General features: G+C 45.4%; 2 protein-coding genes across 3 annotated transcripts in view; one reads left to right on the top strand and one right to left on the bottom strand.

Annotated features, from left to right (window-relative positions):
- Positions 1-965: 965 nt before the first annotated feature.
- Positions 966-17,299, top strand: polr2c (RNA polymerase II subunit C). 2 transcript variants are annotated; one of them, XM_048546776.2, is made up of 9 exons: positions 966-1,124; positions 4,835-4,884; positions 5,368-5,436; positions 7,555-7,607; positions 10,451-10,579; positions 11,199-11,250; positions 13,715-13,883; positions 14,211-14,285; positions 16,927-17,299. In XM_048546776.2, the coding sequence occupies exons 1-9, from the start codon at positions 1,039-1,041 to the stop codon at positions 17,069-17,071; spliced, it is 828 nt and encodes a 275-aa protein (XP_048402733.1). In that variant the 5' UTR covers positions 966-1,038; the 3' UTR covers positions 17,072-17,299. The 2 variants fall into 2 exon arrangements, with proteins under 2 accessions (XP_048402733.1, XP_048402734.1); XM_048546777.2 differs by having other exon boundaries at positions 1,025-1,140.
- A 1,754-nt stretch (positions 17,300-19,053) lies between these two features.
- LOC125459977 (docking protein 4) overlaps positions 19,054-26,526 on the bottom strand; it is a 30,980-nt gene continuing 23,507 nt past the window's right edge. Inside the window, exon 7 of the mRNA XM_059644031.1 lies at positions 19,054-20,639. Within this exon, the coding sequence (XP_059500014.1) occupies positions 20,530-20,639 (110 nt within the window). The 3' untranslated portion in view covers positions 19,054-20,529. The remainder of the gene's footprint in view (positions 20,640-26,526) is intronic.

Genomic DNA, 26,526 nt, shown 5'->3' with positions numbered 1-26,526 from the left:
CACCAAGGAGTGGAATGCCTCATCCTAGGAGCAGATGCGGCTGAGGTGGAGGAATTGGAGGGATGGAATTTTTGCAGGAGGGTGGGTAGGAGGAGGTGTATTCTAGGTAGCTGTGGGAGTCGGTGGGCTTGAAATGGACATCAGTTACAAGCTGGTTGCCTGAGATGGAGACAGAGGTCCAGGAAGGTGAGGGATGTGCTGGAGATGGCCCAGGTGAACTGAAGGTTGGGGTGGAAGGTGTTGGTGAAGTGGATGAACTGTTCAAGCTCCCCTGGGGAGCAAGAGGCGGCGCCGATACAGTCATCAATGTAACGGAGGAAAAGGTGGGGTTTGGGGCCTGTGTAGGTGCGGAAGAGGGACTGTTCCACGTAACCGACGATCCCCCTCATTCTCACACACCACCCCACCAACCTCCAGATAGAACGCATCATCCTCCGACACTTCCGCCATCTACAATCCGACCCCACCATCCAAGACATTTTTCCATCCCCACCCCTGTCTGCTTTCCGGAGAGACCACTCTCTCCGTGACTCCCTTGTCCACTCCACACTCCCCTGCAACCGCAGGAAATGCTACACTTGCTCCCACATCTCCTCCCTCACCCCTACCCCAGGCCCCAAGATGTCTTTCCATATTAAGCAGATGTTCATCTGCCAATGTGGTATACCGTATCCACTGTACCCGGTGCGGCTCCCTCTACATTGGGGAAACCAAGCGGAGGCTTGGGGACCGCTTTGCAGAACACCTCCGCTCGTTTCGCAATAAAAAAAAGAACTGCACCTCCCAGTCGCTAACCATTTTAATTCTCCCTCCCATTCCTCAGTCTAGGCCCGAAACGTCAGCTTTTTGGGTTCCTGAGATCCTGCTGTGTTCATCCAGCCCCACACTTTGTTATCTCGGATTACCACTCCACTACAGCCTGCCGGGACGGTGGGTGGAGCGGCTCCGCGGGGCTTGCTGGGATAGTGGAGGAGTGGTAGCCAGGGAGCTTGTCGGGAAAGTGGAGTAATCCTCCGGGGGAGTGCCGTTAGCAGCGCAATGCCGTATGCGAACCAGCCGACGGTGCGGATCACGGAGCTGTCTGACGAAAATGTGAAATTCGTCGTGGAGAACACCGAGCTCTCGTCAGTGCTTTTTGGGGTGGGTGGGTGGGGGGCGGGGGAAGAGAGAAGGGGCTTTGAGGTGGTGCGGAAGGTGACCCTTCAGCCCTTCTATCCCGTGCTGGGGGCCGGGTGCTGATGGCCCAACCCCACCGTACGAGCAGTGAAGGATCTGGCTAACTCGGATCTGCACTACTTTCTGGGGGTCATCATTTCTTTTAAAAACGAAACCACTCCCTCCAGCTGTGCTCTCACCGAGGCCCCACAGCACATTCCCACTTTTATATTCAAACCCCTTGTAACAAATGCCACCATTCAATCGAGTTTCCTCGTACTTGCTGTATTTGTGCGTGCTAACCCATTGTGGGATTCACAACCTGGAAACTAGATGGCGCTATGTACCTCAGTTCTCCGATCTCTCCCTCGACCTTTAAAAGTAAAATGCTGCTTTTCTATTCTTCCCGTCAAAGGGGAGAAAGTTACACTTTTCATGCACTTGACTCCTAAATCTGCCCATTCACTTAACATATCTGCATCCCATTGTAAACTCTCCACTTCTTGACACTTTATTTTCCGGGCCGTCATTGACAAATTTAGCAGCTGTATATTTGACTATCTCATCCAACCTCTTGATTTAAGTTGTGAGTAGTTCAGTGCCCAGAACTGATCCCTGTGGCACTCCAGTTGTTCAGCTTGCTAAGCTGAAAATGCACCATTTATCTCTGCTGTCTATTATTTAACCAATTGTATCAATGCTGATAGAATGTCTCCCTGTCTACTAAGCTGGTACCTTTTGGAAATACAAATTTATTATATTATTAGTTGTTCTCTATTCATTAGGATGTTATTTCATCAAATAGCTCTAAAAGACCAGTTAAATACAATTTCTTTTTTACAAAACAATGTTGACTCCGATCTTTTGCTACCTCCCCACCTATACTGCCCTCTCCATCTATCTTCTCCTCTATCCATCTTATGTCTGCCTCCTCCTCTCTCCCTATTTATTTCAGAATTCTCTCCCCATCCCCCTTTTCTGATGAAGGGTCTAGGCCAAAAATGTCAGCTTTTGTGCTCCTAAGATGCTGCTTGGCCGGCTGTGTTAATCCAGCTCCACGCTTTGTTATCTTTGACTCTGATCACTCGTTTTTTGAAGTATTTTGCTATAGCCTCCTTACGAGTTGATTGAAGCATCTTCCCTGTGGCGGATGTGACACTGAGCAGCTTGTAGTTTCCTGCTTTCTGTTCCCCTGTGTTCTTAAAGGTAGAGGGGTCGGTTAGTTCATTTGGCTGGATGGTTGGATTGAATTGCAGAGTGTGGCCAACAGCATGGGTTCAATTCCTGCACCAGCTGAGGTTGCCATGAAGGACTCCCCTTCTCATCCTGTCTTCTTGCCTGAGCTATGGTGACCCTCAGTTTAAACCACCAGCAGTTGTCTCTCTCTAATGAAACAGTAGTCCTATCGTCGAGTAAGACGATGGTGACTTTAATTGAATAAAGATTTGCTATTTTCAAAACTGCTGTGATCTTTTCCAAAATCCAGGGAATTTTCTAAAATTATAATGAATCCCCCACTATCTTTGTAATTTCTTTTAAGACAGCGCAACATCGAGGGCCGAAGGGCCTGTTCTACGCAGTATTGTTCTATGTTAGATCCTGGGGACCTTCAAACTTTAGGTCAAATAGTTTTCCCAGCAGCTTTTCCCTGGTGATGGTGATTACTTGAAATTCGTCTCTCTGTATCACCTCTTGATTTTCAGTATCTACACGGAACCCAACATAAAATAGTTGGTAAAAATCTCAGTGATTTCTTTAATTTCCATTTTCAATCCTCCAGATTCACTGTCACAAGAGGACTAATACTATAACTTTTATTCTCTGTTTTTGTTCCCATCTAGCTAGATATCACTCATAGTCTGCTTTCTGCCACTCCACTTAATATTTATGTAATTTTTTAAATTCACTGCTGGCTCTTAAATATCTGTCGACACCTCTGACTTATCACTACTCATTAGAGAATTGTACAGTGACAGCACAGTGCGGAGCTGGAGGAACACAACAGGTCAGGCAGCATCAGAGAAGCAGGAAAGTTAACGTTTCGGGTTCCAATCCAAAATGTCGACTTTCCTGCTCCTCTGATGCTGCCTGACCTGCTATGTTCCTCCAGTTCCACACTGCGTCATCTCTAACTCCAGCAACTGAAGTTCTATCTATCTCTGAGAAAATTATACAGTGCTTCTTTCAGTCGAACACTGACCTTAGTTTACCTATTCACCATCAGTTGATTCATCCTTCTCGAGGAGTCTTTGGATCTCACCGGAATAAATTTTTGCTGAGAGTCATTAAATGTGCCTTTAACAGTCTGCCACTGAGTTTCTATTGTCCTACCTCATAAACTAGTCTCAGTTTAGCCAGCTCTGCTTTCTCAGTCAAATGAATCCCTTTATTTACTTTAAAATCCTAGTTTGAGACACCCGAGCCCTGATAGCTTCACATTGAATATGTAATTCTATGACTGCTTATTACCTACAGTCTTCTTTCTCATAAGATTATGTAGTCATAGAGGTCTACATCAAAGAAAAATACCCATTGGCCCATTGAGTCTGCGCTGGTCAAACACAAATACCCAACTATTCTTACAGAGGTAGTAGGAACTGTCTGTGCTGGAGAATCTGAGATAACAAGGTATAGAGCTGGATCTACCTAGAAGGGTCTCGACCTGAAACATCAACTTTCCTGCTCCTCTGATGCTGCTTGGCCTGCTTTGTTCATCCAGCTCTACACCTTGTAACCTAACTATTCTATTCCCATTTTCCAGCATTTTGCCCATAACCTTGCATGCCTCAGCATTACAAGCGCACAACTAAAAACTTCTGAAATGTTATTATGGTTTCTGCCTCTACTACCCTGGCAGGCAGTAATGAATCCTGTCAAGTAAAAACCGAAAGAACTGTGGATGCTGTAAATCAGAAACAAAAACAAAAATTGTTGGAGAAGCTCAGTAGGTGTAGCAACATCTTTAGAGAGAAATCAGAGTTAACGTTTTGAATCGAGTGTCCTGAGGAACAGACCTGAAATGTTAACTCTGATTTCTCGCCAATGTATCCTGTCTCCCTCGTTGTTAGCAGGTCTAAAATAGTCTGCTTCCTGCTCAGCTCTTGAACCTTCTGCTCTGAGAGGGTGTCCTGACTGCAATCTATGAACTAATTTTCCAGGCTTTGTTCATCTGTTCTCTCAAACTACATACAGGTTACTTATGATTTTTATAGTGTCTTTCTTGCATATGTCACATTTATTTCTTACTGTAATGTAATTACTGATTTCAGGCTTTGATTATCTCCTCTGAATCGTCATGTAGATTGTCCTGCGATGTAATTACTGTTTGGAATCCTATATAGTAATCCCACAACTGACTTATCTTTCCTATATGTAAATTGCGGTAAGGTCTTCTGATTGACTGCATGAATGACATTCTTAATTCACCCAGCTATCCCACCACCTCTTCCTACCTTTTGAAAGTGTAAAATATACTTCCCTGCACCCATGCTTCTGTAAAAGCTAACAGGTTTATTTTTATTTGTGTATACAGTTCATCCATTTTTTTTTAATGAGTGCTGTGGCAGTCATGACACAGTCGCGATAATGAGGCGCGGGGTGACGTTTTAACTCTGAGCGTGAATGACAATCTGTCCTCCGTCAAAGGAACTCGATCATTGATCTTTCTGCTTCATTTCAGAGTGGCAAATGCATTGCGGAGAGTTCTAATGGCAGAAGTGGCAACATTGGGTGATTACATATCCACACAAGCATATCTACTAGCTGTCTGCATCATACTCCTGCTCACTCCACTCTGCTCCCACACTCCCCCCGCCTTCTCTCATGCCTCTCCTCCCTTACTGGCCCAACCTAATTATCTCTATATTTCCACCTACCTGCCTTCTCCCTCACTCCCACCTGTCCCTCACCATCCCGCAGTGCCACTTTCTCTCTCACTGTTTACAGAGTATATATAGCTATATCAATGACATTGTATCTGTGTGTTTCTTTCCCCCACCCAAGCCTCACTGCCTCGTCCCTCTTTTTCTCTCAGTCCGCTGCTCCTTTTTCGTCTGCCTTTCTTTCTATCCCTCTCTCTTCTCTTTGTTTCTCTCCCTCTGTGTCTGTCTCTCACCCCTGTTTGAATGTCTGTCTGTCTCTTTCTTTCTGTGTATTGTCTCATTTATTACTAACAATGTCCAAGCTGTTTTCTGATTTTTTTTTGTGTTGCAGCAATTGACTGGGTTCAGATAGATGCAAATTCCTCTGTACTCCATGATGAATTCATTGCACACAGAATTGGTAAGCAGAGCCCAAACTATTCCATCTCTAGCTGAAAGTAAGGGAAATACGGGAACGTAACTTTTGTGGGACATCACTGACTTGCCAGCATTTATTGGCCGTCCCTAGTTGTCCTGAGAAGGTGGTAATGGGCTGCCTTTTGATCCACTGCAGTTCACTTGTTAACCCACAATGTCCTTAAGGAGGTAATTCCAGGAATTTGATCCATTGACACTGAAGAGATATGACATATATTTCAAAGTTGTTATTTGGTACAATGTTCCCATAGATAGAAATGGTCATGGGTTTGGAAGATGTTGAAGGAGCCTTCGTGAGTTACTGTAGTGCATCTACAATTGTAATGTTGCTACTGTGGTGATAGCGGTGAACATTGAAGGCAACCAAGCAGGCTGCTTTGCTTGTATAGAATACAAGCACAGAATCTAGGTCAGCTGTGTTGTAAGCAAAACCTAGAAAATCAGACACTGGGTTGTTGGGAAGAGAGGGACTGCCGGGTAATGTTACAGGTCGATGACTTGAGAAAGTTTGAAAAGTAAAGGATTTGATGCTAATGAGAGTTGATGGGCATTGAGAAAGAACAAAAGAGTGGAGGGCAGGATAGATAAAATTTTGTCAAATGTTGCTGGTGCAGGACCAAAGAAAATGGTAATGGGACAAATAAAGTATCAAGAGATATGCACAAAAATGCTGACATTTTCTGAAAGGCTGCTATTTGATTTTCAGGGGACGACATTTTCATACTCCCAAGTTTCTTTATTAGGTAATATAGAGTCAGATAGCACAAAAATAGATCTTTTGGTCCAACCAGTCCATGCTGACCATAATCTCAAAATAAACTAGCCCCATCTGCCTGCACTGGTCCATATCCATACAGACATTTCTTATTCATGTATTTACCCAAATGTATTTTAATCAATGTAACTGTACCTGCCTCCACCACTTTCTCTGGAAGTTCATTCCACACAAGAACCACTCTCTGTGTAAAAATGTTGCCCCTAATGTCTTTTTAAAATCTTACTACTCTCACCTTAAAAATGTGCCTGCTAGTCTTGAAATCCTTTACCTTTGGGAAAATACACCTACCTTATCTATATCTTCTGTATTTATGTTGACATGTGGAATTTGGATCATATGGAAGCTGAAGCAGAATTAGAATTCGTTGACAATCAGTAATTATTAATCCTTTCTTTAACTTAAAGGCACAGCACACAAGGAAAACTTTAATTTTCTGGGTGCCATGGTAGTTAAATTGGCACCAGAAAAACAGCCGTGAATTAGCAACAAAAATCTTTTAGAAGTAACTGACACACATTTCTGCTCACTAAAAGCCATCACCCAAACTGGTGAGGTCACAGTTAAATGGTTGTATGTTTGCCTTCAACAACTCAAGAAATTCATATTGGGTAAGATACTCTGAAATTTGGTAACGCATCAATGCAAATCTTTATGAAATAAAGCTGTTCAACATTTAAAAAATTAGCAGTGTTCATTACAATACCATCTGCTATCCCTTTGCCCATATAATAACTTTTGAGCTTCTATAATCTTAACAAAGGGCACCATATTCATTTGCAGGGAATTTATGACTTCAGTAACTTTTGGGATCTCCTGGTTCCCAGTATTTCTACCTTGAAAAGTTTAAAATTGTTCTCTTTCCTTTGCAGATGGCCTTCTCCCCTTCTCTGCCCAACAATCTGTGCTTTATAGGCCATTCTTGCTATTCATCATTTGGCCCCTGTCAGCAGTTTCCAACGCCATCCCCACAATGCTTTGCAGACCTGGCATCCCTAATGGGATCCATGCCTCTGTGCATCTTCTTTCATGCCTTTATGGGCCCATTGAGATTCCAGTGAACCAAGCATACATTCCACATTATGGTGAATCTGTGCAGTTCAGATCAGGTGTAGCCTAAACAGAGTTTTGTGCCGCTAAACCATTGCTTGTGTACTAGTCTTCTGGATATGTAGGACAGCATTCCATTGGCCTTGCTAAATGTACAGGACTTGTTCTACTCAGAGCCTCAATGTCGCCTTGCATCTGCTTTGTTGGCAGCCTTGCATCATTTTGACAATAGTTACTGAGTCAGTTTCATCTAATGGCATTTTTCTTCCCTTTTAGGATTAATTCCCTTAACGAGTGATGACATTGTAGATAAGATGCAGTATTCGAGGGTAGGTCGATACGGGGTGGCAGTGCCGAGTTGGGGTGTGTGTACAGGGTGGCAGTGCAGAGGTGGGGCATGTGTACAGGGCGGCGAAGTGGAGGTGGGGCGTGTGTACAGGGTGGCGAAGCGGAGGTGGGGCATGTGTACAGGGTGGCGGTGAGGAGGTGGGGCGTGTGTACATGGTGGCGGTGCGGAGGTGGAGCGTGCGAACAGGGTGACGATGCGGAGGTGGGGCGTGTGTACAGGATGGCAGGGCGGAGGTCGCATGTGTGTGCAGGATGGCAGGGCGGAGGTCGTACGTGTATGCAGGGTGGCGGTGCGGAGGTGGGGCGTGTGTGCAGGGTGGCGGTGCAGAGGTGGGGCGTGTGTGCAGGGTGGCGGTGGGGAGTTGGGGCGTGTGTACAGGGTGGCGGTGCGGAGGTGGAGCGTGCGAACATGGTGACGATGCGGAGGTGGGGCGTGTGTACAGGATGGCAGGGCGGAGGTCACACGTGTGTGCAGGATGCAGGGCGGAGGTCGTACGTGTATGCAGGGTGGTGGTGCGGAGGTGGGGCGTGTGCAGGGTGGCGGTGCAGAGTTGGGGCGTGCATACAGGGTGGCGGTAGGGAGGTGGGGCGTGTGTACAGGGTGGCGGTGGGGAGGTGGGGCGTGTGTACAGGGTGGCGGTGGGGAGGTGGGGCGTGTGTACAGGGTGGTGGTGGGGAGGAGCGGTGTGCAAACAGAGTGGCGATGCGGAGGTGGGACGTGGCAGGCAGGGCATTCTATGCTCTTACAAGTTTCTGAGTAAAGAACTTGCCTCTGACATCTGTCTTAAATCTATCACCCTTCAACTTGCAGCTATGCCCCCTCGTACAAGCCAATGCCATCATCCTAGGAAAAAGAGTCTCATAACCACTCTATCTAATCCTCTGATCATCTTCTATGTCTCTATTAAATCCTGTCTTCGCCTTCTTCTCTCCAATGAGAACAGACCCAAGTCCTCAGCCTTTCCTCATAAGACCTTCGCTCCAGACCAGGCAACATCCTGGTAAATCTCCTCTGCGCCTTTTCCAATGCTTCCACATCCTTCCTGTAACGGGGCGACCAGAAGTGTACGCAATATTCCAAGTAAGGCCACACTAGCGTTTTGTACAGTTGCAGCATGACATCACGGCTCCGAAACTCAATCCTTCTACCAGTGAAACCTAACACACCGTAAGCCTTCTTAACAGCATTATCAACCTGGGTGGCAATTTTCAAGGATTTATGTACATGGACACGAAGATCCCTCTGCATATCCACACAACCAAGAATCTTTCCATTGACCCAGTATTCTGCCTTCCTATTATTCCTCCCAAAGTGAATCACCTCACATTTATCCACATTGAACTCCATTTGCCACCTTTCAGCCCAATTCTGCAGTTTATCCAAGTCTCCCTGCAACCTGCAACATTGTTCCACACTGTCCACCACTCCACCGACTTCAGTGTCATCTGCAAACTTACTAACCCATCCACCTATGCCTGCGTCCAAGTCATTTATAAAAATGACAAACAGCAGTGGTCCCAAAACATCCTTGAGGCACATCACTAGTGACCTGACTCCAGGCTGAATATTTTCCATCAACCACCACTCATTGCCTTCTTACAGAAAGCCAGTTTCTAATCCAAACTGCTAAATCTCCCTCAGTCCCATGCCTCCACATTTTCTCCATTAGCCTACCATGTGGAATGTTATCAAAGGCTTTACTGAAGTCCATGTGCACTACGTCAACTGCCCTACTCTCATCCACATTCTTGGCCACATTGAGGTTTGTGAGACACGACCTGCCTTTGACGAATCCATGTTGACTATCTCCAATCAAATTGTTGCTTGCTAGATGATTATAAATCCTATCTCTTATAATCCTTTCCAAAACTTTTCCTACAACATACGTAAGGCTCACAGGTCTATAATTACCTGGGTCATCTCTCCTGCCCTTGAACAAGGACACAACATTTGCAATCCTCCAGTCCTCTGGTACCAAACCTGTAGACAATGGCGATTCAAAGATCAAAGCCAAAAGCTCCGCCATCTCCTCCCTCGCTCCCCAGAGAATCCTCGGAAAAAGTCCCATCCGTCTGGGGGATTTATCTACCTTCACACCTTCTAGAATTGATAACACCTCCTCCTTACTAACCTCAATCCTTTCAATTCTAATAGCCCGTGTCTCAGTCTTCTCCTCCACAATAGTCTCCTTTTCCTGAGTGAAAACAGATGAGAAATATTCGTTTAGCACCACTCTGATCTGCACAGGGTCCACACACAACTTCCTACTTCTGTCTTTGACTGGCCCTATTCCGACCTTAGTCATCCGTTTATTCCTCCCGTATCTATGGATACCTTTGACACCCTGATTGAGTTTGTGTCAGTCAGGCAGCCTTTCACTGTGTATATGTTTGTGTCAGTGAGGCAATCTGTCACCGGATATGCGTTTGCAACAGTGAGGCAATCTGTCACCATGTGTGTGTTCACGACACTAAGGCTGTCTGTCGCCGTGTCGGTGTCTGTGAAACAGTGAGGCCGTCAGTCACTGGGTTTGTGTCAGTGAAGCAGTCTGTAACCCTGCGTGCATGCGTGTTTGTGTGAGAGACAGAAAGAGTAAAGCAGTTTGTTGCTATGTGTGTGTGGCGCGCTTGTTGGTCTGTCACTGTGTCAAAGTTTGTGACAGTGAGGCAGTCTGTAACCGTGTATGTGCACGTGTGTTTTTTTGTCAGTGAGGCAGCCTGTTACCATGTACACATGCTCCGATATTGTTTGTGTGTACAGTTCTGTGCTGTTTAGCTCCATGTGTTTAGTGCTGATCCGGCTGAATGCTGCTGTCTTTTCCAGGACTGTACGTGTGACGAGTTCTGCCCGGAATGCTCGGTGGAACTGACACTGGATGTCAAGTGTAATGAAGATCAAACTCGACATGTCACCTCACGGGATCTCCTCTCCAATAATTCCCGTGTTATCCCTGTGAGTGCTATGTATTGAGCTGCTCACCTCTTTCCAGCAGTTATCAGCAAGAACCCATCACGGAAAGAGTAATTCCAAGGTGACACAATATTGCTGTAGGCTGAGAGTAGCAGGTGGAGTTTTGCATTTCCTTGCAGCCAGTGTGAGCTCTCTGCCAAAATACATCACCCAGCTTGGTTAGCAACTACTGGGAAGGAGGTGGATTCATTCAGTGAAGGTTGAGTGGGACCTGCCCTGGGCCTCAGGCTATATGCACCATATTCTAATGGGACTAGAAGCATGTGACAGTGTTTTCCAGGGGTGGAGATGATTGAGCTAGGCCTATCAATGGGTCTTGCACTGTTACAAACTTGCAATGGGAGCTGTCTTTGTCAAGGCACCGCATAATCAGCCCCTCTTTACCCCCCCCTTCCAGATTAGAGGCATTAGTCTCATCACTAACTCAGTCCTTTTCTGATGGAAGGATCTAGGCCCGACACGTCAGCTTTTGTGCTCCCAAGATGCTGCTTGGCCTGCTGTGTTCATCCAGCTCCACACTTGGTTATCCCGTATTCTCCAGCATCTGCAGTTCCCATTATCTCTCATCACTAACTCAGTCCTTTTTATTTTATTCCGATAGGTCACATCTCGGAGCAGAGACAATGATCCAAATGACTACGTGGAACAGGATGGTGAGGGGAACACTTTGCTGTGTGACATTGTGGGCTGCCTGGGGGCAGTGTGTGACTGATATGATCCCAACCGACCTTCGCTCGACGTTTGAAATTCGATGTCAGGCTTAATTCACAGGAGGAGGCTGTGGGGCCCATTGAGCCTGGGCTGGCTCTTTTGGAAGAGCAGTCGTGTACAGTGCCGGGGTTTCGTCTGGGACCCTGCCAGTTTCTCCTCTCTGAATACTTGTCCGAGTCCCTTTTAAAATAATTTATGGGTCAGCTTCCTTCGTCCTTCTAAATCAAACATTTCAAATCCTGAGTGCTGAGTTAACATAATTAGATTAGTTTCCCTACAATGTGGAAACAGGCCCTTTGGCCCAATAAGTCCACACTGCCCCTTGATATATCCCACCCAGACCCATCCCCCTATAACCCACACACCCCTGAATACTATGGGCAGTTTAGCATGGCCGATCCACCTTGCCTGCACATTTTTGGGCTGTGGGAGGAAACCGGAGCACCCGGAGGAAACCCACGCAGACATGAGCAGAATGTGCAAACTCCACACAGACAGTCACCCGAGGCTGGAATCAAACCTGGGTCCCTGGTGCTGTGAGGCTGTAGTGCTAACCACTGAGCCACCAATCCTGTTCTGAAGCAGTCGCATTGGATTTGAAAGATTAACTCAGTTTCTTACTCCAAAAGACATTGCCAGCCCTGTACAGTTAATGTCAGGGAAAATGTAAGAATGCCTAGTTTCCAACAGCTATTATTCGTCAGGGTTAAGGCTGCTGATTGGTCAGCAACTCAACAGTGATTGAGGTGTCAACATGGCAAAAGTAATGGGGAAATATAGGTTTCCAAAGTCAGGATAATTCAAAAAAGGTGCTAGCCTCAAACAGATCCCTTTGTTTGCAGAGAACACATCCCTATCAGTGAATGTATATCACTTCTAGTGAGCAGAAATAAGTCACGTCACAAGCTCGATGTAAGTGGAGCTGGTAGTGCACTCGGGTGTTCAGCAAGGCCTCCTTGATTGTGAGGTCACATCTGACGACAGTGGTTTGAGTTTTTCCAAGTGTGGTCTACATGAACATGGCCAGTACTCTGTTTCTTACAAACAAATGAAGGAACATCCTGTTTGATTCTGTCAGCCAATCAGAGCTGTACAGGGTACCTGGCATCACACTAGTGCTAAAATCCAGGTACACTGTTGTTCGTGGCCAACACTTGCCAAACAATCCTGAGTGTGTCCTTCAAGATGAAGAGATTCAGTAATGTGTAACTTTCCAGCAGTATTCGGATCTGTACCATCAGGTGACTCTTCATCGTACCAATAACAGCATTCCTAAAGTTTCCAAAATCTTCATATGTCTGATGTCTGACATCCGGTACATCTACCCTGTAGCCGTTCAAGATCTTCACACCTTTCTCGGAGGATGAGGCCCAGAGATGTCCCAAGTCTTGCTGGCTGTGATTTATAAAGGGCTGACGCCATGATGGCTCTGGTGTTAAGCTAACAATGTTTCAGCAGTTGTTCGTTATTGGAGAGCATGAGGGTTCAGAAGAGATTTCCCAGGATGTTGTTAGATATGGAAGGGTTGAGTTATGAAGAAAGGCTGGATAGGCAGGGAGTTCTTCCACTGGCGCATTGGAGGTTGAGAGGTGACCTTTTAGGAGTTTATAGAATAATAAGGGGCATAGATAATTAATTGTAGATAACAAAGTGTTGAACTGGATGAACACAGCAGGCCAAGCAGCATCTTAGGAGCACAAAAGCTGATGTTTCAGGCCTAGATCTCTAGATAATTAATAGTAATTGTCTTTTCCCTAAGATTTCAGGACTAGGGGACATTTTTATGGTGAGGGGAGAGGGATAAACGTCTTACATTGAGGGTGGTTGGCGTGTGGAATGAACTTCGTGAGGAAGTCGTGGATGTGGGAACAATTACAGTGCTTAAAAGACATTTGGGTAAGTATATGAATAGGAAAGGTTCGGAGGGATATGGGTCAGGAGCAGGCATATAGGACTAGTTTAGTTTGGGATTATGTTCAGCATGGACTGATTGGACCGAGGGGTCTGTTTCTGTGCTGTATGACCAGTGGGCGAAGTGTGCACTGAGCAGGAAGTAGAGGATGGGGGAGCAGAGGGAAGAACCAAAGCGCATTGGGAGTTCAGAACGTTGTAAAGTCAGGGCTGTTTGGAAGTGAGACTAGCACAGGAGTGACTGTGGGATCTTGGAGACTGGATGATGTTGCTGATTATGTTGGGGAGATAGGGAATGATTCTTGATCAAGAGCTGTTGATTATATAGGGGTGGTGATGGTGGACAGTGTGTGGAGGAGGAGGTTGAGAGAGGTTGTTAATCACAGGCGGGGATGGTGGTGAACAAAAGTGGGTGTTGACAGGATGTTGGGCAGTTGAGTGGCTGTGAGACATTGCTCATTGTGTGTCTGCCATGATGGTTTCCTTCTCTGTCAGATATCCTAATTGTGAAGCTACGCAAAGGCCAGGAGCTGAGGCTCCGTGCTTATGCCAAGAAGGGGTTTGGAAAGGAACATGCCAAGTGGAATCCCACTGCAGGAGTGTCCTTCGAATACGACCCTGACAATGCACTGCGGCACACAGTCTACCCCAAACCTGAGGAATGGTGAGGATCTGTCCAGCTCTGTGAAGAAGGGGGCAAGTCCCCAGGGAGTGGCTGGAGGGAGAGAGCTCTCAATCTCAGGTGGCGGGGGGATGGTGAAGGGATAGTGATTAGTGTGTGTGGTGGAGAATTGATCTGGGTGTCACTGGAATGAGCAGGGGATTTGGCCTGGTGGTGCAATAGTCATTTGAGTGAGAGGGGAGTCGCCGGGATGAGACGTGTGAGGGATACTCACTGGGATGACAGGGGCAATTACTGGGTGAAGAGGGCAGGTATAACCTTTGGCTTATTCTTGTTTCTAAGTATTGATGTTATCCATTAAATTTTAAGGCCAAAAAGTGAATACTCTGAACTTGACGAAGAGGAGATCCAGGCCCCCTACGACCCAAATGGCAAACCAGAGAGGTAAACACACTGTTCCCTTTTTGTTATGGGGGATTGTCAGCATCACTGGCTCACCCCTAATTGCCCCGGCAAGGGTGGTGGTGAGCTGCCTTCTTGAAGAGCTGCAGTCTATATGCTGTAGGTTGATCCACAATGCTCTTTGGGGGGGATTTCAGAGTTTTGACCCAGTAACACTGAAGGAGCAACAATACATTGCATGACAAATAGACAGGGTAATAAAAAAGGCATTTAGCATGCTTGCCCTCATTGCCCAGACAATGAGTTTAGATGTTGGGACGTCATGTTGCAGTTATACAGGATATTAGTTAGGCCACTTCGCAGTACTGTTTGCAGTTCTGGTTGCCCTACTATAGGAAGGATATTGTTAAATTGGAAAGTGTGCACAAAAGAATATTACCAGGAGTAAAGGTTTTGAGTTATGAGGAGAGGCTGGACAAGCTGGAACCTTTTCCCTGAAGTGTGGGAGGTTTACCGTGTAGAGGTTTCTAAAATCATGAATGGCATTGTTAAGGTGAACAGCAAAGATCTTTTCCCTATGGTAGGAGAGTCCAAAATTAGAGGGCATGCTTTTATGGTGAGAAGGGAAAAATTTAACAGGGGCACGAGGGGCAAATTTTACACACAGAGAGTTGGTCTTGGGTAGATTGAACTGCTGGGGAAGTGCTAGATGCATGTACAGTTACAACATTTAATAAACACTTGAATAAGTAAATGAATAGAAAAAGTTTAGAGGGAGCAAATGACTGCAGAAGTTGGAATGCAAACTGAAAACAAAAACGTTGGAGATCACAATGAGTCAGGCAGCATCCATGGAGAGAGAGCAAGCTAATGTTTCAAGTCTAGTTGACTCTTCAACAGAGCTGAAGTGAAGTGTTGAAGGGTCAGCATTTACACAGTAGTGGGAGGGGTGAGGTTGGAGTTTTGGGGGAGAAAGGATGTTGATAGTTCAGATTAAGTGATCAGAGTGTGAGAATGGCAGAACAATGATGCGTCTAATTGCTGGGCTGGTAAGAACAGAGGGTCTCACTGGGTTGGGAGAAGACGTTTTCTGTCACCCTGTTCCCCCTTTGCCCCAACTCCAGTGGGACTATCTGTTCTAATCAGTCTGGCAGTTAGTTGCACCATTGTTCTACCATTCCCATATTCTGATTACAGAATATGAACTACCAAATTCCTTTCTCCTCCAGCGCTCCTACACCCCGCCCCCACCACACACACACACACACACGCACAGTTGTTTAAATGTTGCCCCCTCCACACTTCACTTTAGATCTGATAAAGAGTCATCTTGACTTGAAACGTTAGCCTGCTTTCTCTCCATAGATGCTGCCTGACCCACTGTGATCTCCAAGGTTTAGAGGGGTATTGGCCAAGCGTGGGCAAATGGGACTAGTTTAGATTTGGAAATCTGATCGACGTGTACTGTGCTGTATGACTGTGAGTCAGGATTAGCGAGTGGCTTGGAGAGGAGCTTGCAGTTGGTGTTGTCCCCATGTATCTATTGCTTTTGTCCTTCTACATTGAAATGACCAAGGTTTTGAAGGTGCTATCTTAGGATCTTTGGTGAATTTCTGCAATGCATCCAATAGATTGTACATATTGCATCAACTGAACTTCAGTAGTGCAGGGAGTGGATGCTTGTGGATGTGGTGCCAATCAAGTGGGCTGCTGTGTCTTGGAAGGTGTCAAACTTCTTGAATGTTGTTGGATCTGTGCCCATCCAGGAAAGTGGGGAGTATTCCATCACACTCCTGACTTGTGTTTGTAGATGTCGGACAGGCTTTGGGAAGTTGGGGGGTGAGTTCTTTCCCATGGGATTCCTAACCTCTGACCCGCTCTTGTAGATAGAGTAACTAATGGGAGAGATGATGGTACATCGGAAAGGTCTGGATAACTTATGCACTTAGCTGGTAAGGTTTAAAGTAAACAAGTAAAGTTTAACAAAGGAGTCTGGAATGTAAAAGCTAGTGTCAATTTTGGTGACCATGAAGCGATCATTTCAAAAACCAATTCAATAAAGTCCTTCAGGGAAGGAAATCTGCTGTTCTTACCTGTTCTGGTCTAATTATGACTCCAGACCCACAGCAATGTGGTTGACTCCTCACTATCCTTTGAAATGGTCAAGCAAGACAATGGGTAATAAAATGTTGGAGGTATCAGTTATGCCCACATCCCATGAAGAAGGTAAATCATAGACCTGAGATAGTAGCAAGAACTGCCGATGCTGGAGTCAGGGATAACAAATTGTGGAACTGGATGAACACAGCAGGCCAGGCAACATCAGAGGAACAGGAAAGCTGACATTTTTTGAAGAAGGGTCCCGACCTGACGTCCCTGAAACGTCAGCTTTCCTGCTCCTCTGATACTACTTGGCCTGCTGTGTTCCTCCAGCTACACACTGTTAAAAACATAAACCTGGCTCTGTTCATTTTCTGGTCAATAGTAGGCCCCAGGACGTCGATAGTGTGGGATTCAGTGATGGTAACATCATTGAATGGCAAGGGATGAAGTTTAGATTCTCATTTGTTGGAGATGGTCTTTCCCTGGCCTAAACCAGGAGTGTTTGTTTAAAGCAATTTTGTTTCCGGTTACTGTATGAGGGTCTGCTATGAATGATGTTTTCAAATCTTGTTCCCACTAGGTTTTATTTCAACGTGGAATCTTCAGGAGCTCTGCATCCTGAGACAATCGTACTGTCTGCTCTATCTGGCCTCAAAAAGAAGTTGAGTGACCTGCAAACAATGCTGAGTCATGAAATCCAGAGTGATGTCCTCACTATCAACTAGCGACAGTGGAATTGACACTGCCCAGACCAGGGGAAGGGGTACGTCCAACTCTGCAGGGAGGGCAGGCAAAGGGGAGAGAGTGGTGAAGTATGTAACTCTGTCAGGCCCCAGGGTTTGGGACTATCCAGTATCCTGCACCCTCAGGTGTATAACCAGCCCAGGGGCTCCATTTGGAGCTGTTTACTTTTTGCTCATGTATATGCATCATTAAATGTGTTTTGTCAAGTACTATTTGTTTCTTTCCTAAAGACAACAGAATTCTTTAAAGTTTGACTCAGACATCAAGGCTGGAGGCACAGTATGACTGGACAATGGAAATTCTGTGGCTTCTATGGAGAGAGAAACAGATATGATGCTTTTTGGAGGTTTAGATGAACTTTGGCAGATGTGAAATAATAACTGTTTCTCTTTCCATTGAGGCTGTTGGCTGTGTTTCTATTTTTTAAATGAATTAGGAAACCTGGGAGCACAATTTAAAGTGGGCAGCACAGTGGCTGGCACTGCTGCCTCACAGCAGCAGGCACCCAGGTTTGATTCCACCCTCTGGTGACTGTTTGCATGGATTTCTGCCGGGTGTTCCAGTTTACTCCCATAGTCCAAAGATGTGCGGGTGAGGTGGATTGGCCATAGGGAATGTAGGGTTACAGAGAAAGGATAGGGGAATGTGTCCGGGTAGGATGGTCTTCAGAGGGGCAGTGTAGACTTGTTGGACCGAATGGCCTGTTTCCACACTGTAGAGATTCTATGAATGCCATGAAACGGGGAGTTTGCAGATGATACAAAAATTGGTGGCGTGGAAGATATGAGGAGGATATGGATGGGCTGGTCAGTAGAAAATGGAATTCAATCTGGATAAATGTGAGGTGATGCACTTGGCTAGGACAATGAGACATGATGACTGTGGGAAGCACTGAGGATGCGCATGTATGCCAGTCCTCTAAGATATTGTGATAAGATGGTTAAAAAGGCATATGGTGTACTTGCCTTTATTAGATGGGACATAAAGTTTAAGAGCAAAGAGATTATGCTGAAGCTGTATAAAATGCTGGTTAGGCCACAGCTCGAATATTGTGTGCAGTTCTGGAATCCACATTACGATGTGGAGGTGATAGCACTGAAGAGGTTGCAGACTGGTGTTGTTTTCCTTGGAAAGGAGGAGATTTGAGAGGGTGGAATATGATTGAGATATAGCAAAATAAGGAAAGGGGCAGAAAGTTTAGAAGAGATGTGCAGAAATTGGGAGACAGAGATTAAAGCAGGCAGTTGCTATACAGGGGGATTGCCATGAAAGCAGTGAGTTTATGGTGTTAAATTTATTGATACTAATCATCAATAAATGCAAATGAAAACATATTTTTCAACTTTATTGAAAAGCTGCTGATTCACATCACATGCTGTCAGACCATGAGGATATTTCATGTGGATCTATTCATGCTGTAAATGAGACACACTGTAGCTCAGGATCAGATGGAGATGGGACACAGGTACAATCTGTATTGTAGCTTGTCCCTAAACAGCAGACCATCCACGAACCACGAGCAGAGATTGCGTTCACACTTTAATGAATGTGACTGGTGCAGGGCCTTAGGCTCAGCTATTTTAGTGTTCACTGCTTGCTGCTGCTCCTTCAGGCTGCTGCCAGTATAGTGTGAGTGCAGCAACAGGAGAATGCAGTATTAACCTTGTGATGTGTGACAGAAACTGCCCTGGTGTTCCTGGCTGGGAGAAGAATTTCCTGAATGGTTGCACTGAGTTTTTACAGTGCATCAAGGGATATTTGAATTGATCTTTCTCAAAAGGTTTATCAGCCTGCGTGCCAGTACACACAGATGTGACAGAGCTTTTCAGTTTATAGCATTTCTCCATACAGGTCAGTTCTGCACTGCTGTTGAGTCTGTGGTTGCTGACTGAGCCACTGAGACCCCACCCAGCTCACAGGAGTGTCTAGAAGAGGGCTGGCAGGGTGGCGGGGGGGGGGGGGGGGGAGAACCAGTGTCCTGCTTGCACATTACTGTGGGTCGCTAGAGAGGGAGAGAGAGTGCCGCTTGGTTACTGACCCCAGTCAGCAGCAACCCCCTCCTCCCACTTCTAAGTGCCTGTCTGAGAGCTGGCACAGACTACTCGCATTGGACATACCCCTTCCAAGCATCTGTTGCCTTGCCCCAATCCACCCACTAATAGTGCTAGCAATGAGCTTCACCATCACTTGAATATCAAGGTTGTATTGCTATTGTGGATTCCTGCTACAGGACTTCCCTTGGTCAGCTGTGACCTACTGGTTGGGAGGGAGGTGAGGTGGGAAGTATCACGACAGCTGGCTTGTGAGGAAATTCCTGCAGGTTTGGCGTTGAAATCAGTGGCTGGCCTCCTCCTGTGCCACATCATGTCACCAACTTTTTGCTGAGCTCTCATCATTCCAGGTTGAACCTCTACATTGCAGTGTGAGAAAGACAGAAGAAGAGGGAAGGAGGGAACCACTGTGTTTGGAATTTCTCCTGCAAACAATACTGTTTAATGATATGAATAGACAGTGAAATGAGGAAATGGGCAAATTGCCTCTTCCACCACTATGGAGTTATTAAGCTAATCCGGTGTGTATGAGGAGTGGGAGAGTTCAAGGAAACCGTTGCTACTTGGGATTATTTCAATTTGATATGGCCAGTCAGCCTCTAGTACAGGGGTGAGATCCTGCAGTGAGAGCCCAGAGACTTCAGGCTGGTACACTGGGAACAAGTGTCAGACACCTTCAGGAATCCATTGCAAACAGGTGCAGAGCAACATGTCTGGATAGGCCACAGGAGCTGCAGATACTGAGAGATTAGAGACTGAGGAGAAGGTCAGCAGTCTCATTTTGGACTGCATTAAAGTTGAAAGGAGCCTGAGGTCCAATAAAAGCTCATTAAGCCCTTCTACAAAAGAACGGAGTACCTATCATAAAGTGACTGATTGGATTCCAGCATTTGGAAGGAGAACATAAGTCTCAGTTTTCATATCAGAGGGACTCTCGTGTCAGGCCAGTCCCTGTACAGGCACCAAGATTGTGTTCACAATAAGAGTTTTTGCCAGTGATGCAACTGGAGATACTGAAAACAAAATCAGCTCTGACTGTCCTGAGTTAGGTCACCAAGTGACTGTACATACTGGCCTTCCTTCTCAGGTCTGCTCGTTGTGCCACATCTCAGTAGGCTCGTGCTTCAGCCTTTACCCGTAGATTTCTCCAATACTGAAAAGGGTGTGAAAGGTAATCCTCTTCCAAAACTTCGGCGTATCTGTCCTCTCCCATTCCTGTAAAATGCAGTGGTTCTTTGTCTTGTTTTGCATTTGTACACAGTGGGTAAGACGGGGGTGTGGGGGGAATGCTGGGAGTGGCAAGTGCTTTGTCCCAATCTCCTGTTGGTCCTTACTGAAATTATGGCTCAGCTCTCTCTGCAGGTTGAGGCAAGCTCTGACCAGCTAACTCACTGAGTGGGGAAGTGTGGAGAGAGTCTGCAGTCACTGCTTAAAGTACTTGCTTGTCCAGGGAAGGAGTCCATGTCACCTGCTGCTTGGCCTGTGCAGTATAACTCTGCTGGAGAACAAGAAGAAATTCATTCATTTCCTGTTCAAGATCACAAAGCTCAATAACAAAACTAAACATTACACTACAACAGAATAGTAACTAGGAAATTTCACATCAACTCTCCTTTCACTCTTGTCTCTCCTTCCCATTGCTTGTTCACAACCTTTACGTCTCCTTCCCTGGATCAATCAATCAATCATACATGAGAGAAGGTAGCTATCATATCTATGAAAGAGGATATCAATTTCCTCCCTTCCATCCATTTTAGAAACATAGGAGGAGGAGTACTAGGCCAGTCAGCCCTTTGAGACTGCTCTGCCATTCAATATGGTCATGGCTAATAACCCAACTAAATACCCTGTTTCCTCTTTCGTCCTTTTAGCTCCCAGATCTATACTGAAATCCTTTTTCAAAACATTTAATGTTTTGGCCTCAACTGCTTTCTGCGGCAGATAATTCCACAGGCTTCCCAAATAGGTGAAGACATTTCTCTCTATCTTAGTCCAAAATGTGGATGTGCCAGTGTTTGCCTCGGGTGGACAAGGTCAGAACTCACTCCATCTGATGAAGGAGCAGTGCTCTGCATGTTTTAGATTTCAACTAAACCTGCTGGACTATAATCTGGTGTTGTGTGACTTGTGACCTTAGTCCAAAATTGTTCACTCCATATCTTTCTTTGAACTGTGACCAGTGGTTCTGGATTCACCGGTCCTTTTTGCATTTACCCTGTCTCATCCTGTTAGGATTTTACAGATTTCCGTGGAATAACCCCCTCATTCTTCTAAATTCCAGTTCAGCCCAAAGTGGCAAATCAGTCAGGCAATCAACAGGCTTTCCACACAGCCCGAACATAAATTATTTTCAAGATGTTATCTAATTCCTTTTTAGACGTTATGATTGAATCTGGTGTCATGAGCCTTTCAGATCATTGGAACTCACTTCATAAAACCACATACCATTAGGAGCAGGAGTAGGCCATTCAACCCCTCCAGCATGCTCTGCCTTTTGATGGAGATGATGAATCTAATTGGGGCCTCAGCTCCACTTTCCTATAATCTTTGACTCCCTGTTGACTGTAATTATGAAACTATGGCTCCTAGTTCTACACCCTTCAATCGGAGGAAATATCCTCCAGCATCCATTTTGTTAAGATTGCTCAGAATCTGAGGTTTCTACAAGATCATTTCTCATTCTTCTAAACTACAATGGCCATTAGTCCAACATTTAAGTGCAACAACTCTAGCTAAATATGCCTACTTCTTCATTGTACTTGCACCAAATAAAATAAGAACCATCATTTTATTTATCTTCCTAATTGCTCCTTGTACCTGTGCACTAACTTCTTGTGATTCATGTACACTGTTTTTCTATTTTTGTCAAAATGGAAAAAATCACTTCTTCCCACATTGTGCATTATCTGCCAGGTTTGTCCCTTCGTCTGTCTATAACGGTTTGCCCCTTGTCTTCTTCAAAATTTACGTGTTCTCACATCATCTGTAAACTGAGCAAGTACTCCGACATTGATTTCTGCACCCTTGCCAAACCAAAAATTCCATCTTGCCAATCTATTTATCCTTACTGTCAGTTTCCTGGTGGTTCGCTGTTCTTCTCTCCAGATCTTGGACTCTTGCTTTGCACGTAAAATGTGCGGGTCTGTGTTAAAAGCCTTCTGTAAATTCAACTACATCACATTTACAAAGAACGAAGAAAATTACAGCACAGGAACAGGACCTTCAGTCCTCCAAGCCTGCGCCGATCGAGATCCTCTGTGTAACCTGTCATCTATTTTCTAAGGGTCTGCGTCCATTTGCTCCCTGCCCATCAGTGTACCTGTCCAGATAGATCTTAAAAGACGCTAACGTGTCTGCGTCTACCACGTCTGCTGGCAACGCGTTCCAGGCACCCACCACCCTCTGTGTAAAGAACTTTCCACGCATATCTCCCTTAAACTTCCCTCTTTGCACTTTGAACTCATGACCCCTAGTAATTGAGTCCCCCACTCTAGGAAAAAGCTTCTTGCTATCCACCCTGTCTATACCCCTCATGATTTTGTAGACCTCAATCAGGTTCCCCCCTCAATCTCCGTCTTTCTAATGAAAATAAGCCTAATCTACTCAACCTCTCTTCATAGCTAGCACACTCCATACCAGGCAACATCCTGGCGAACCTCCTCTGCACCCCCTCGAAAGCGTCCACATCCTTTTGGTAATGTGGCGACCAGAACTGTACACAGTACTCCAAATATGGCTGAACCAAAATCTTATACAACTGTAACATGACCTGCCAACTCTTGTACTCAATACCCCGTCCGATGAAGGAAAGCATGCCGTATGCCTGCTTGATCACCCTATTGAGGTGTGTTGCCACCTTCAGGGAACAATGGACCTGAACACCCAGATCTCTCTGTTCATCAATTTTCCCTAGGGCTTTTCCATTTACTGTATAGTTCGCCCTTGAATTCCAAAATGCATCACCTCGCATTTGCCTGGATTGATCTCCATCTGCCAACTCTCCAGTCTATCTATATTCTGCTGTAATCTCCGACAGTCCCCTTCTCTATCTGCTACTCCACCAATCTTAGTGTCATCTGCAAACTTGCTGATCAGACCACCTACACCTTCCTCCAAATCATTCACGTCTATCACAAACAACAGTGGTCCCAGCACAGATCCCTGTGAAACACCACTAGTCACAGGTCTCCAATTTGAGAAACTCCCTTCTACTACCACTCTCTGTCTCCTGTTGCCTAGCCAGTTTTTTTATCCATCTAGCTAGCACAGCCTGGACCCCATATGACTTCACTTTCTCCATCAGCCTGCCATGGGGAACCTTATCAAACGCCTTACTCAAGTCCATGTATCTGACATCTACAGCCTTTCCCTCATCAATCAACTTTGTTACGTCCTCAAAGAATTCTATTAAGTTGGTAAGACATGACCTTCCCTGCACAAAACCATGTTGTCTATCACTGATAAGCCCATTTTCTTCCAAATGGGAATAGATCCTATCCCTCAGTATCTTCTCCAGCAGATTCCCAACCACTGACGTCAGGCTCACCGAGCGACAATTACCTAGATTACCCTAGCTACCCTTCTTAAACAAGGGGACAACATTAGCAATTCTCCAGTCCTCCAGGACGTCACCCGTGTCTAAGGATGCTGCAAAGATATCTGTTAAGGCCCCGGCTATTTCCTCTCTCACCTCCCTCAATAACCTGGGATAGATCCCAACCGGACCAGGACAGTTGTCCACCTTAATGGCTTTTAGGATACCCAACACGTCCTCCTTCCTTATGCCAACTTGACCTAGAGTAAGCAAACATCTATCCTAACCTCAACATCTGTCCTGTCCCACTTACATTCCCCTTTATGGGGAACTTTGCACGTTGCACAAAAAACTCTAATGAAATCGGTCAAGGACACACTGTCTTTCACAAAACCTTATTGTCCCTGCCTGATGGTATTGAGATTGTCGAACTGTCCTGCTATAACCTCCTTAACTATAGTATCTTCCCTGACAGATGTTAGCCTAACCAGCCCGTAGCTTTCTGTCTCTCCTTTCTTCAATAGAGTTATATTCATTAGCTTCCAATCTAACAAGATCCTTCTGAATCTCAATCATTTTAGGAAATTAAAACCAACATATCTACTTTCTCTGCAGTCATTTCTTTTAACAGCTTAGGCTGAAATCCATCAGGACCTAGGACTCATCAACTTTTAGTTCCAATAATCTCTTCAGTCGTCTTTTCCTGGTGATTGTAGTCATTTTAAAGTCCTCTTTCCTGATTTCTGGGATGTTGTTTGTACAGTGGAGACACATGTAAAACAGCTGTTCAATTCATCCATGATATCCTTATTTTCCATTACTGATTCACCACTTTCTCTCTCTGGAGAAACAATGTTCAATGTACTCTTTCTAAATACCTGGAGTTACACTTACCAGCTGTTCACAAGTTTTGTCTCTCAAACTTGCTACTGACCCCAAGAAACTGTCCCCAAAACACACCATTAGCTCATCATCCAGGTTACCTTTGTTACAAATCCATGTGCAAATTGAAATCACCCCCAATTATGAGAATCATAGAGCCCTACAGCAGAGAGACCAGTCTTTTGGCCCAAACTGGTCCACGCTGACCAAAACGTTCATCCACACTGAGCCCATTTCCCTGCACTTGGCCCGAACACTTCTAAACTTTTCCTATCCATGTATTCATCCAAATGCCTTTTAAATGTTGTTAATGTACCCGCCTCAACCACCTCCGCTGGCAGTTCATTCCATATGTGTACCATCCTCTGAGTAAAACAGTTGCTCCTCAGGTTCTCATGTATTCTTTCCCTTCATACCTTTGTTAGCCAGGGGCTGCAGAGAGGGAGAGGGAGAGGGAGAGGGAGGCAGACAAGCTGCTGACATTGCTGCCTGGGAGATGCTGACCAGAGGCTGCAGAGAGAAAGATTGAGACAAGGGGTGCCAGTCACTGATATCACTAACAAGAGATACTCAGGGTTTGAGTGAAGATTTGTAGTTTTGGTGCAGATTGTAGATGTTTGTAGATGTGTTTGCCGAGCTGGGAGGTTTAACAGCAGACGTTTCATCCCCTCATAAGGTAACATCCTCAGTGCTGTGGAGCCTCCTGTAAAGCGCTGTTGTTTTGTGCCAGTGTAAATTGTACAGGAACATACTGACCAGGTTTTAAATTATCACAGCAACCACCTTAACTCACACAAGAGGAGTTGCGTTAGGACCCTTCACAAAAGGGCTGCTACACACTGGAGAAGGAAGAACAACACCTCAACATGGTCTTCACATGGAATGGATACCCCCACAATTCCATCCACATATACCTAGACAACAGACAACACAACCAGGACATACCAAAACCTGAAACAATAACCACCACACCACAGATAGAAAAACACCTTCAAACTGACAGCCAGACGACTCGGAACACTAGGAATCATGACAGCGCACAAACTGACAGCTACACTAAGACAGCAACTGACCAGGGTTAGAAGACCCAATATATACCATCGGCAGAATGAATGTGGTTTATGAGACATCTTGTGGAGACTGCACAAAACACTGTGGGACAAACAGGCAGACAATGAGCAACCCGCATCCACAAACACCAGCTAGCAACTAACCAGATGTCCTTGATTTCAATACACATGAGAAAAGCCTGGGACAACATTGCTATCATAGGACAAGCCAAATAGAGGACAGCCAGGGAGGCTTGGCATTCAACCGCAGACTCCATCAACAAACACATTGCATTAGACCCGATATACCGATCGTTACCAAGCATAGCCGGAACCAGCACCTACTGGGAGCAGCGAAAACCAGATCGTATGAATTCAAACCAGCACAAGACAACAGCACTTCACAAGAGGATCCACAGTACAATGGATATCACCTAGTAAGGGGACAAAACGTCTGCTATAAAAACTCCCAGCTCAACAAACATCTACAATACTCCTAGTGGAGCCTCACCAATGTCCTGTACAACTGCAATATAACTCCCCAACTCAATGCTCTGACTGTTGAAGGCCTGTGTACCAAAAGCATTCTTCACTGCCCTGTCTACCTGTGACTCCACTTTCAGAGAACTATGCACCTGAACTCCAAGGTCCATCTGTTCCATTACACTCCTTAAAGGCCCTACCATTCACCATGAACCTCGTACTTTGATTTGACTTTGATTTATCTATATTAAACTTAATTTGCCATTTCTTGGCCCACTTTGCCAGCTGATCAAGATCCTGCTGCAATTTTTGATAACCTTCCTGACTGTCCATGATACTGCCTACTTTAGTGTTATCTGCAAACTTATTAACTATGCCTTGTATATTCTCATCCAGATCATTGATATAGATAGTATTGCTGTACATACGCCCTTTTA

The sequence above is a fragment of the Stegostoma tigrinum genome, unplaced genomic scaffold (genome assembly GCF_030684315.1).
Source record: "Stegostoma tigrinum isolate sSteTig4 unplaced genomic scaffold, sSteTig4.hap1 scaffold_438, whole genome shotgun sequence".
Classification (NCBI taxonomy): domain Eukaryota; kingdom Metazoa; phylum Chordata; class Chondrichthyes; order Orectolobiformes; family Stegostomatidae; genus Stegostoma; species Stegostoma tigrinum.
The sequence above is the reverse complement of the archived record's forward strand: the minus strand, read 5'-3'. Positions and strand labels throughout refer to the sequence as shown.